Source organism: Lacerta agilis, chromosome 14, assembly GCF_009819535.1.
Source record: "Lacerta agilis isolate rLacAgi1 chromosome 14, rLacAgi1.pri, whole genome shotgun sequence".
In the NCBI taxonomy this organism is placed as follows: domain Eukaryota; kingdom Metazoa; phylum Chordata; class Lepidosauria; order Squamata; family Lacertidae; genus Lacerta; species Lacerta agilis.
The window spans coordinates 31,726,047-31,739,297 of record NC_046325.1 but is presented as its reverse complement, the minus strand read 5'-3'; the positions used below and the strand labels follow the sequence as shown (position 1 = coordinate 31,739,297).

Sequence of the window (13,251 nt, the reverse complement as noted above, 5' to 3'; positions counted from 1 at the left end):
AAGCGTGTCTTCCTCTTAGCACGTTTCTCCCTTGCGTCCTGAGTTTGAGTGTCTTCAAAGCCCATAACACATTTGGTAAAGGCTGTTCTACGGACTTGCAGTTTAATAGGCATGATACAAAAGGGAAAAGGAATGAGCAGGAAAGAAGGAAGGAAGCACTGGAATTGCTTCTCCTTCCTTGACTGATGGATGAGGCTAGAGTGTGCCTCTCTTTAGGGCTGCAGTCCTGGGAAGCCAGCAGTAGTGTTCTTTCAGGCAAGTTCCCTGCAACTGCTGTTTCTCTGATTGATGGATGGGACCAGGTTGATCTTCCCTTTTGCCATGATGATCTTTCTGGCAGGCAGGGGGTGCAGCCTCCCAGTAGTGGTCCTTGGTGTCCTGGCTGGTAGCAGAGGCCAGAGCATAGTTCCCATTGATTCTGAAGTCCTAGACCAACACCCATATCCCATTGTCTTTAAGTAAGTGCTAAGCGTGCTGAAGGAGGCAAATGCAACCTGAAATCCAGGACACGACAAGGGACTAAAAAAATTGCCACTAATGAACTGCAAGGATACTTAAAGGAGAGCAGTGGTGAATAAAATTTCCCACTCCTTCTTAGATGGAAAGGCCATGCTTAATAGTGTCTTTCTCATCCTTTGTTACAGTTACAAAACATAACTAGGAGTCTTTAAACAGGAGCCTTTGACTCTCAGCCTAACCAAATACAGTTTACTCTCCCTGACTGAAATATGGTAATGACCTCAAGTTGATTAACTACTGACTAAACTGCAGCCCTATGGACTATCCAGCATTTTGGAGAAAGAACTCGATAGCTTGGTTGGCCACAGGCACACAGAGGTTTTGAAAACCAGGGGTAACATTAATTGAGTCAGAAAATGACCACTAGCCCTATGAGAAAGTATAGACCTAATTGTGAGCATTTCATACTGTCTGGACTGGGCTATGTCAGTTACGATTTTATCTGGCACAAAAAAACCCCTAAGTATCTGTTCTAGTCCATAAGTGGAAGGAAACCCTCAACGCCCAAAGTTCTGTGATACCTTTTGGGGGGACCATCCAAAAAGTCACAGAAATCTGGCAAGCTTTCAGGTTCTCCATAACTCTTCAGACAATATTTTCTCTCCTCTTGGCCTGCCCAGGGACCTGTGCATTTCATTTAAGGCATGGGACAGATCCAGCATACAAGCCAGACTTTATTCTCACCAGCCACAGGGAAAGTAGCTATTGCTTCTTTATCCCAGAATCCTAGGTGAGTAACCTGATATTAGTAGCACCAGTGGAGTAGGGGTGGGATTTTTGCACAGCTTACAATCTGCATCCTAGAACTGAGTCTACACACTCATTCAATTTCTCATTCTTTCTTTTTGTTTTTGTTTTCTCCATACCACCACCTGATATTTTGTATAACATATTGCCCGATGAAGAGTTATGGAGAACTCAAAAGCTTGCCACATTTTTGTGACTATTTGGTTGGCCCTAATAAAGGCGTTAGTGAGTGGTTAATTTTGTGTAGTGGTTAAGAGTGGTAGACTCGTAATCTGGGGAACCGGGTTCGTGTCTTTGCTCCTCCACATGCAGCTGCTGGGTGACCTTGGTCTAGTCACACTTCTTTGAAGTCTCTCAGCCCCACTCACCTCACAGAGTGTTTGTTGTGGGGGAGGAAGGGAAAGGAGAATGTTAGCCGCTTTGAGACTCCTTCGGGTAGTGAAAAGCGGGATATCAAATCCAAACTCCTCCTCTTCTTCTTCTTCTTCTTCTTCTTCTTCTTCTTCTTCTTCTTCTTCTTCCACGTGCTTTTCTCTGCAGTGAGTTCAGTGGAGAAAGCAACTCGGAAAACGCTGCTTCCATCTTGAGCAGGCAAGTAGCACCATGGCCCCAAAAGTTAACAGTCGTAGACAAGTGCAAAGGAAAATGCCAGAGCCAGCCTCCCAGTCAGTGGAATGCCAGGATTCACACCAGAAACACAGGAAGCACTTAGGAACACCAAAAGCTGCCTTAGACCAAAACAGATAATTAAGCATTGTCTACAATTTCTGCAGCGACTGGCAGCAGCTCTCTATCATTTCTCAAACTAGAGGACAAGACTGTCAATGACTACTAACCATTATGGCTTTGTTTTACTTCCACTGTCAGAGGCAATATGCCTCTGAATGCCAGTTGCTGGAAACGCAAGTAGACAGTGTGTTCTTGAGCTCATGTCCTGCTTGCAGGCTTCCCATAGGCATATGGTTAGCTATTGTGAGAACAGGATGTTGGACTAGATGGATCTTTGGCAGGGGCTTTCCCCCCCCACCCCAGCCAGAACTAACTGGAACTCATTACTGCTACCTCTCAGTGTCGGATGTGAAACACGGGAGCAGTCAAGTACAACATCCCTAGAGTGGACATTGAAAGGGGGTGTCTGTTTCTCCTGGGCTGGGACAGACTTCCTTTGCATGTGACAGGAGGTGTGGCCTCACCTGTGCAGGTAAAACAAAAGCACAGGCTAGCCACCATCTCTCTTTCTTTTCGACTCGCTTTCAATGGAGCAACATGTGCTTAGGCAAGATGCTCTCTTGGCCTCCAGCCAAGAGAGGAGAAGGAGCTATTGCCCTTAAGGAATAGTCTCCTAATGTATATTATAATTTCTAAGCTAAATGTCTGTCTTCTGGGATCCGATTGTGAACAGATGATACTTGTAAGTAAACTCTTTATACTTTTATAGAAGACTGTGTCGTGTCTTATTTTAGGAGGGAATTGGAAGGGGGAAATACCAGGACAGTATTATTATAGAGGTTCTAGCAAACCTGAGCAAGCTATCCGCTGTGTGTGTTTAAAAAGGGGAATGAAAACTCTGCTAAGTTCTGGGACTTGTTAACACAAGTTGGAATAGGATATAATAAACAATATATCCTCTCCTGCATCCCTAAACATTCCCACACTCAGGTGGACATCATTACCGTTATAAGGGAATGAAGGAGGCATTCATTGAGTTCTGACACCTCTTTTTCTAGAAAAATAGCACTGGTCATTGGCCTGATTTGGCACCTTGTGTATGCAAGCACCCTGTAGCTCCACAGCTGAGCTACGGCCACACCCAAACAAGGAAATGCTTCTGAAGATGTGCAAAATACTAACTCTGCCAAGAAGTTAAAGGCTAGCTACCATCTGGGATGCAAGGTTGCCAGATTTTAAAACAAAACAAAACCGAAAAACAAAACCTATGACACCTTTAGGCAAACAAATGTAATATGGTGTGAGCTTCAAAAGGCAAAAACTACTACTTCATCATCACCTGCAGGGTGTGGCTCTCAAGAAAACTTCAGCTCCAGCAACACATCTCATTTCAGAAGCAGCACAGCTGTAGTGAAACAGGAATGCATTGTTCACACTGTCTCTGCCATGGGCTGTCTTTGGGATGAGAAAATACATGTCTTTCTCTCCCTCTTCCTCCTCTCTCTTTAATGGTCAGGAAAAGTTGCCCAGAGTTCTCGGCAAGTACAAAGGGTGTGTGGGTGGGTGGGTGTGTTTCATAAAGATGTGATCGAAAAAAAGAGATATATAAAAAAACAAGATTCCCTGGCAGCTTGTTCTATTGGCCCTAACAAACCTCCAAGTTTTTGCTAACATTCCAACCAGTTTTAGCATTAAATGTCCTTTGCCATGGCTTCTTGGCCTTTTTAGAACTGAAATTAATTTAGGGGAGGAGTTATCAAATTCTTCTAACACAAGTCTTCTTGCCAGTGTTCAAAGATATAGTCTCTTTCTTTCTTTCTTTCTTTCTTTCTTTCTTTCTTTCTTTCTTTCTTTCTTTCTTTTTTATTTATTTCCACTGTTCTAGGTTGTGCAGGTTATTACTCTCGTCTTTTAGTGGTTTTCTTAAGACAGGGGTACCAAAGTGCAAATGTGGCATATTGATATGGAAGAGCTACATATTTCCTGCATTGCAGGAGGTTGGACTAGATGATCCTTAGGGTCCCTTCCAACTCTACAATTCTACGAATCTGTAATTCTATGATAGCATGACTCTCTTCAAGTGAGTTAACTTCTGATTTAGTGTTGAAGAGTACAATGTCCCCCCACCCCCACCGTTGGATTTCAAAGGTGAGATCTAAAAACTCAAACTCTTGAATTTTAGATTGCCCTCCCTCTTTTACATTGAGAACCTGGTTCTATAGAAGAGGCATTTTATCCATTTTATTTTTCTTGCTGGAATGTCCTTGCCAATTACGGGTGCGCGCGCGGAATGGGCATGTTAATTTCACCGTGGCTCCCATTAGATGTATGTATGCCTTTGGAAGAGAACTCGTTCCTTGTTTTTTTTTTATTATCTTCCCCGGAGCAGCTAGCAGACATCTCCCCTTCGCTCTGCTGTGGTACAGATCTGCCGCAAGGCTCCAGAGGATGGGGACGGGGAGGGCTGGGGGTGGTGGTAGGAATGAAGACGTCCTCCTGTAAGTCACTCCCAGTCGGGAGCAGATGGCCAACGGGAAATGCAAAGAAGCAGAAGAAGACCCCCAAGCAGCTCATTTCTCCTGTTGGGACCCCCAAGTGCACTTAAGGAAGGACCTTTCTCGACACACCTTTCCCCCCAGGCAGTATCATCTACACTGGGAAAGCCCAACAACTAGTTGTTGCAGTTTTAAATCTAGCCACTTTTAAACTGGCTTACAACAAGCCGGTCTATTGAGTTTTCCGTAGGCAACAGCTAGCCCTTCGCCATAGCAATAAAGTGGAACGAAACGGTGGTGGGAAGTCATAAGCAGTTGGAGACACAGCAAACGTAAGCCCGTTAGCTGTGGTTTTAAAGGAGAGAGGAAGGGCTCGTTCCGAGAAGCTCGCGGGCATGCAGATAGGAGGATTTGAGGTTTTCATAGCACGCTGCTACTATGCCATATGAGAAGCTCCTTAGATGTTTCATTAAGCGAACCACGCTCTGAATGCTTATTTAAATCATACGATGCATATTTGCTTCCTTTCTGCTTTCATTCCAGTTCTCCAGTTTCTCTTACCATGTGTATCCTACTCGTTTTTTGGTTAAGTTTTCAGGGGGGGAAAACTTGGTTGTTGTAATCTTTTTTTTTTTTTTAAAAAAAGACATTGTTATAGATGCCCCTAATACTTATTTAAACCACGTGATGCCTATCTGTGTCCTACCTGTATTTGTTTCCCTCTATTTCGTATTCCTTGCTTTTTTTGGTAGAAATTTTCAGCCCCATACTCCTGGTAGCTTTAAAAAAATAATTATTAGTATTATTAGTAATCACCATAATCCTGAACCTGTCTCTCCCACAGTTGCAAAACAGCAACACCCCAATATGCAAATATTTCCGAAGACATCATACCTATAACACTTTTGGCTCTCCGTTTCTCCGCCATACCTTCCAATTCAGAAGCACTGTTAGGACTTGATAAATGGCCTCGGGTTTTTATTTGGGCTTTAATCCGGAAGAGTTATTTATTAGTCTTTCCGTGACCACAATTTGATGTCTCTTAACCAGGCAAATTAATCCCGCGTTTAACAAGCCGAACACCGAAAGGAAGAAAATGACAAGCTAAGACCTGAAGTTAGCCATACTTTCCAAGGGAGGAATGGCTTTTGTTTTGTTTCTAAAAAGTTTGTTAGGAGCTCTGTTAGTTACACACACACACCCCACCGGGCCACCATAGTAATTTCTTTGGGAAAGAAAGTTCAGCCCGTAGAATGTCGTGTAAGAACACCCAAGTAATCCCATTCTGATGACCCCGCAGACCTAACCTAGGGAGAGAGTCCAGCGCACCTGCCGGGATTCGCATTCTAATCTACAGGTTAGGATCGCAGGCCTCCAAAGTTTGATGAGAGCGTGGCATATATCACTGTCTCAAAGGGTCATCATGGTTTCAAGGTTTTGTAAAGGCATCCATCTAAAGAAATAAAACGTGGATGCGGGAAACACGTGTCAAACAGCCCTAGTCTTCAAGATGCCAAAATGGGCTCTGGCTTCCAGTCAGGTGAACAGAATGGCAATTACAGGGTTACAGCCGGCTAAGTGTCGCAAAACTAGCCATGTCTACTCAGAAAGTATTATCAACAACAACTGAATTCAATGGGGTTTATTCCAAGTGGGATTGGGATTGTAGCCTTAATAATTTAATGTAAGTGTTATGTAGGCTACGTGTGTGTGTATTTGCAAACAACATAACTTTCCCTTCCTTCTTTTAAGTAGTTCCCCCCCCTTTCCTTTTTATTTCTTGGCTTCAGTGGCGGACCTCCACTTTTGAGGTCCTGAAGCTTGAACTGTTATGGGGCCCCCTTCACAACCAGTAGCAAGGTCTAGGTAACCACTGTTATCTTCTCTTCTTCAATGGAGTTGTTCCATGACAGATCACCACAACGTTTTCACAAAAAATTAACTACTACATCTCAGATTTTGAATGAAATTGCTGTACTGGGTTACATCACACGTCAAAGTCACTGGTGTGAATAAAAAAAAAATCCTGTGCCTTATAGTTTTTGAGTTATGGGAAGGGGGATGAAAATCAGGGAAATGTTATATACATGCTTGATGCATCCTGTAATGATTTGAGTCGTGCGACTCAAATTGGGTCTACTGGACCCATTTCTTTTAAGCAATGTGGACTAAATTAGCTTCTGTGGCCCCGAAGCTTAAGCTTCATTAGTTTCATAGTAGACCCGCCCTTAGTTGTCTTTGTTTCTCTTTGACTCACCCTTTCTTTTCTATCATCCCAAAATCTCTCGAATATAACTCCAGCAATTCTATACTTACCCACCCCTCCTTCCCCTTTTCTGTAGTATGCAACCCATTAAATATATACCCCATAAAGACAGCATATGAAGCTCCTCCGATTTGACGAGAGCAACTCCATAAATGTGGGGGTGGGGTGGGGGGACTCTATAATTCACCCCACTCCACCCTTTCAGCACGAGATATTGCTATCAATTCCTAAAGCCTTTGTGGGCACTTCTCCTTTCAGTCGCCCGCTTCCCTTCTTCGGGGTTCTGTTTGATGCGTCATTAAAGGACCATTCGGCTACTTTCGAGAGTCCATAAATGGATGATTACTAACTTTCCCTTCCATGGGATCGCCTCTTTCCCTAGGCCATGTGTAAATTGACAAAGGACGAAGAGACTGCAAACCACTCCATGCCTAATAGAATGGGAAGCCCAGGCAAGCAACATTTATTTACTTGTTAGCACATGGAAGACAAGAGTAACCTCCAATCTGACGCCCACGGTCATTTGTTACTTGTCAGGATATTTACTGGTAGTTCAGCCCACGAGGAGAGCACCAGAGGTTTAGAGCAGGCCAAAAGTTCACCTACAGGGCTGGCTTTGGAGGAGAGCAGCGAAGTTTGGTGGCTCTCAGCAACATTTCCTCGGGAGGGGAAAAAGAGGGGAAGAGAAAGACTCTGAGCCCCTACTCCAAACGAAACGAAAGCAACCCATCTGAAGAAGCATTCAGGAACCCAACGCCTGTTTTAGTTGCTTGCGCTCTAAATCATATGAGAAACCGCCTCCTTTCAACATTGCTTGTTCTTCTGTTCTAGAATTTGCCAGTCTTAGTAAAAGTGTGGTGGGGTAAAGTGGTCTTATTGGGAGTCGTTTGCTTGTATATGTTTCGATTTTAAGAATGACTCGCAGCAGCGATTAAAAACATCCCACCCCCGCAACTCCAGCTAAATCAAACTCCAGTGACAGCAAGCCCAACTGGTCATATAGTTGCTTTTTATGAAATGTAGGAAGCGGAGGGGGGAGGGCCTAAGGATGGGAATAAATGGATGGATAGCCAGATAACATAAATAACGGGTAGATGGATAGGGTAGATCGAATTTCAATTTCATTTGCGTTTTTCCCCCTCCAACAAAACACAATTGTGTTTCTAACTTTATTTCACAACTCATTAGAATGTTGATTGAATTAAATTGCTCTTTAGCACACTGCTTCCAGACACAAAGGCGATGTGCAAAGCAGAGCTATTTGGATTTAGTTTGTGTGTGTTTCTTTTTTAAGGGAAAGCAAAAAGCACTTTAAGCAAACTCCATAAACGTTTAAGTATCTTTTGGGTGATTAATTTTTTTTAAATGAGGAAAAAGAACATTTTCCTTCATAAAGAAGCCTTCCCTACCTCTCCCCTCCCCCCCTCCTTCTGTGTTACGGGATACGTGAGCCTGTTGTAGCTGATATGGGGAGTAAAGCGCTCTCTCCCTCCCACCCCCCAGCTAGGAAGAAAACTTCTAATTATTTTTACCGTCTTATGAACTGGAAGGTGTGTGTGCCTTTTTAACTTATAGAACAGAACTTGAATAGTCCTAACTTTCCCCCCTTCCTTTCCCCAACCCCTTTCTGTCACTTCCTTGCCCCCCTCCCTTCTCTTCCGAAGTCTTTGAGGGGGGGGACCTTTTGACGCATCCGTGTTGTTAATCAGATCGATGGGGAAAAGTTTGATTGAAGTTCCTTTGTCATGCAAATGTCAAGGACTTGATGGATGATGGTAGATATCTGACAAACTTCAGGAGGCATTTGTTCATTGGGCTTGATGGCGACCACGTGGTCCAGAGCCCCTCTTCCACCCCTCACCCCACCCACACCTTTCCACCCCACCCCCCACACTGAAGGCTTTGGGAAGGAGGGGTGGGGGTATGGGGGGCTCCAGGACTGGAGATCCGTAGATGCGAAGGTTTCTCTCTCTCCCCCTCTCTCTCTCTCCCTCTCTCTTTTTCCTAGTTAACTTTTGACATACTATCTAAAGGTTGTAGGGCAGAAGGGATCCCCGTAAAACAGGCTGACCCTCTTCCATCATTGGCAAAGGAACAATACCTAGAATGAACTTCTTCTTAGACTATGCAATTTGTAACCGTGGGACGAGCGCCTACGCGCCCAAGGACTACCAGCATCTCGACCAAGGGACAACTTCCTTTCCATCTTGCTCAGGTACCTCTCCTTCCTGTGACAGCTATCATCAAGAGGGACGCTTCGGGACGACGGGGGTGGGAGCTGCTGGGCTCAACGCCCACCACCACCACCAGCAGAACTCCAGCTACCCTCCTCCTCCTCTTCCTCCCAACCCTGCTGGCCTTGGCATATCCTTCGCGGGGTCATCCCAGCCATCGGGTACAGGATATTCGGCAGCCCCCAACTGCAGCCCAAGCTTCGCCAACCAGCAGTTCTTCCTCGGCCCCCAGGAGACGGATGGAGGCTACTTCCAGCCCTCGGCCTACCCTGCCAGCGTGGCTCCTTCTTCCTCTTCCTCTTCTTCCAGCCTCGGAAGCTTACCTGACGGTTTCTGTGCCACCCCGGGCCAGTTCCAGCCACACCTCTATGGGCCTGAGCAGGGTGGCTATTTGCAAGGGGCTTTTGGCAACCTTTCTCCGCCCTTACAGGAGAACAAAGACCCGCGGACTTGCTTGGCCCAGCCATGCCCCATGGCTGCCACCACCGCCACGGCCACCACCCAGACCTTTGAATGGATGAAAGTGAAAAGGAACCCTCCTAAAACAGGTAAAGCCCCCTAGGTTCCCTTTTACAAGACGAGGGGAGGGTAGCAGGGGCTGGTTTCCATGTTTCCCCCCTCCACTGGAGGGTGGTTGTTGTCTCCAACATGCCTTACTCCAGAGCATCCCAAGAGCATGTGACTTGTGGAGTCACACGGAGGCAGGATCTGGTCCAGAAAAACAATACTCTTAGGCCCTGCCATCACCAATTTTCCCATCTCTGACCAGAACGCAAAAACCATAATGGGTTAAGTGAGTGTGTAGAACAGAGGGCGTGGGTGGAAAGGAAACGGATGGTTCTGGGGAGGGATACAATCTGCCTCTGTTTCCAAAGCTGCCCGAGGGGAGTGAGAAGGCCAGCGTTAGTTTTAGGCCCTGAGAGGCAAGCTGCAGAATGGGATCTAGTGGAGGAAAGGACGGGATCTACTTTCCTTCCCAGGGATCACCTCCCCATCTGGTTATGGGGCAGGCAGGCTTGTTTCATTCATTATGTGATATGTTTGTGCCGCTTTTCAGGCGGACATTGCCTCTCAGGGCTGCTCACAGCACTCAGAAAACGTGACACCAGTTTATTTGGTTGGGGTTTCACCCAGCATGTGGAGGCACACATGCGCACGCGCGCCACAAGCTCTTTTAACATTCCGCGGCACTTTCACTCTTCGGTCCATGCCCACGAGAAGAGAATCAGTGTTGCCCCCTCCCCCACGCGCGTGTTATAAAGGCATGTCTGAGCCGATTCGAGAATGGTGGTCCTGCGGCTGCTCCTTCACACCTGCAATTGGCCGCTGCAACATCAGCAACAGGGTTACCGCTAAACGCTGCTCCATCAAGTCTCTGCCAATGAAAATCAGGACTGCCTCACACCATTCACCCACAAGGGTAGAGGAATCTAGTGATGGGCATAGCATCCTGAAGACAACTTTCCTACTGCTGTAGTCAGTCAGGGCACGCGCAAAGCCCGCGAGATCCATCCCCTCTAAATGAAGGAACTGGGAACTGTCCATTGGGTGCGTGTCAGGCATAATAACAGCCAGAGCAGTCCTGGCCTTTCCCATGTGGAGGCTCAACCCAGCGCTGGGTTTTTCTACAGGGCAGCATCCTCTGAGGCTGGGGTGGCCGAGCTTCGCACAATTCCCTTTAGGGTTGCGTTGGAGTCTTCAATTCCTTGAAGGGTAGGGAGGCGCCGTCTCTTGGGAGTACTCCTTGACGTCTGTGAGCAGCAACCATTCCAAACGAATGGCGCTCACGCAGGAGAATGTCGCCTGAATTGCCCCCAAAGTTCCTCGCTGTTTGTTATCTTTCAGTTTATTCAGCTGGTTTAAAATGAAAAGAACAAATCTTAGCCATGTAAGAACGACCCCAGTAGATCTGAGTGGGGGAAATCAGAGGAATTTGCAAGCAGAAGTAGGGACAAAAATTAAATTAAGGAAAAGACCAGTCCTTTTGGGGGACTGGGAAGCAGGACCGGCGTAGAGGCGATGGATGGACAGAGGGACGGTTAAAGATACCCGGTACAGGGCTTCAGAGTCAGCCCGAGCATCTGTTTCTGACGCTTGGCCTCAGCCCTGGAGCAGTGCAGTTAGAAGTGTAGAGAGTGCCCCTGAGCAGGTGCAGAGTATACCCCCCTCGTCACTAACCACAGAGAGTCTTCTCACACCCGGGATGTAGAGGATGGTGTTACAATTTCCCGGCGTGTCTTTTCCCAGCAATTAAGCATTGGCTGAAATATTTATTGGGAGAGTTTTCTTATCAGGCTGGGACAGAGCTAACAGCTGAGTTCACCACAGTTTAGCCCCAGATCCTGTTTAACTTTACTGACCACGTGAAGCAGTAGTTCGGTTGATACGTTTATCAGAAATAAATCCAGTGGGCGAATCACCTGTTTGCCACGCGGTACCCAAGGCAACGCACACACTTGTAACCTAAAACTTGCAAGTGGGTCCCTGCAACAAAATGTTGCACCATTAAGTGATTCTAGTTCATAGTTCCAGTCATTCTATTCTGCTCTCTCTCTCCTTCGTTGTCCTTTCTTATCTCCAAAAGCCAGTATCCCCGTACCCACTGAACATACTTAGTCCTCATTTGACTGTTTTTGAGGTTTTTCTCTCCGTTTAGTTTTTTTTTTGGGGGGGGTGTAATTATTAAAAAAAAAATATTCTCCACTAATGCCTACGGACAGAGTTCCCCACCTTCCTGGAGACATTGAAAAATAGCTTCTCTGTGTGAACCAGGAAGTGACCTATCTAGACAATGAGATGGTTCTTTCTGTCCTTTATCTCTCTCTGCGTTTCTCTGTCCTCCTGTCCTGTTCCACCTCTCCACTAACAGTTGTCAGGTTTTTTTTTCTACTCAACATTCGGTGCCTTTGAACCATTATGAGAAGGGTGTGTGTGTAGGATTTGCGCATAAGGTTAGTGTGCGCTTTTGGTACTTGTGCGAGTAGCCTGCACTTCTTTCTGCTTTCTTTCTCGAGCGTTGGAATTGCAATTTTGGCAGGAGAACGGATGGCATGGTATTAGTATGAAGATAAAACTATTAAAACTAAGATGCCTTAAAACTACAAATAATAATAAGCAAATAATATTGTTAGCCGCCTTAGGCTCCTGCAGGGGAAGGGCAGTATAGAAGAATGAATATTCCATTAATAATATATAAACAGTGGCGAACTGATTTGATGTGTTTCTCTTGTAAGCCGCCTTGGGAGCGGTTGTGGATGAAAGGCGGTGTACAAAAAGAAGTAAATAAACAGAAACGGTTAAAGGTGGGGGGGAACCGGTAAAGTTGTTTTAAAGGGCAATGGCGAATAATGAAAAAGTGTCATCGTGTGCCCCAATTGTCACAACGCAATCTTCTAGGATCCTAGATTGGGGTGAAAGAGTAGGAGCCCTCACACCAGGAGTAAAAAGGACCCTCAGTGGCCGTACTTGCAGAATGTTCCTGAGGAAAAGCCTGCCTTTGAGCATCTGCAAAGTGCACATATCCCTGACTGCTTGATAGCCACAGACCCGTTCCCACAGACCCTGCAGGTGGTGTGGAAACGGGGGAATAATTCAAAGCTCCCCCGTGGGTGGGCGTGTATGTGCTTCTGATTTTAGACCCGATGGGGCTGCAATTCTAACGCGTGGCTTGCTTGCTTCCCCACCCCCTTGCTTTGGCCTTGTGGCTCGTCTCTGAACAGCGACCGTGTCCGACTACGGCTTGGCCGTCCACGCCAGCACCATCCGGACCAACTTCACCACCAAGCAGCTGACGGAGCTGGAGAAGGAATTCCACTTCAGCAAGTACCTGACCCGAGCCAGGCGGGTGGAGATCGCGGCCACGCTGGAGCTCAACGAGACCCAGGTGAAGATCTGGTTCCAAAACAGGAGGATGAAGCAGAAGAAGAGGGAGAAGGAGGGTCTAGCCGGAGCCCCCGCCGCCCTCAGCGGTTCGGCCAAGGAAGCCAGCGAGGCCGCCTCGGACAGATCCAGCAGGTCCTCCACGCCCGACGCTTCGCCCAGTTCCGTGTCCTCTTGAGGGGGGAGACACGCGAGGTCCTGACCCTCCCACCCGCACTGGAATATCCTTCTCACCCACAGCCCCCCCTTAAGGAAATAGCTCCTCCTTGAACAGAAACGCCAGGCCAATGCGCAGTCTGCCTTAAGCCTAGATCGTCACGCGCAAGCACATCATACACCCATCGAGGAAGCCTCCGCGCAGGCACGTGTATTCCTAAGCTGGGACATCTGTGGACACGGAGCCTCGATTGTAGGTGCACACAAACAAGAACCGCGTGTTCAG

General features: G+C 46.7%; 1 protein-coding gene across 1 annotated transcript; it reads left to right on the top strand.

Annotated features, from left to right (window-relative positions):
* Nucleotides 1-8,665: 8,665 nt before the first annotated feature.
* Nucleotides 8,666-13,003, top strand: HOXB1 (homeobox B1). Its single transcript, XM_033170118.1, has 2 exons — nucleotides 8,666-9,478; nucleotides 12,650-13,003. Exons 1-2 carry the CDS (start codon nucleotides 8,803-8,805, stop codon nucleotides 12,985-12,987), a joined length of 1,014 nt encoding a protein of 337 aa, XP_033026009.1. The 5' UTR covers nucleotides 8,666-8,802; the 3' UTR covers nucleotides 12,988-13,003.
* The last annotated feature ends 248 nt before the right edge of the window (nucleotides 13,004-13,251 follow it).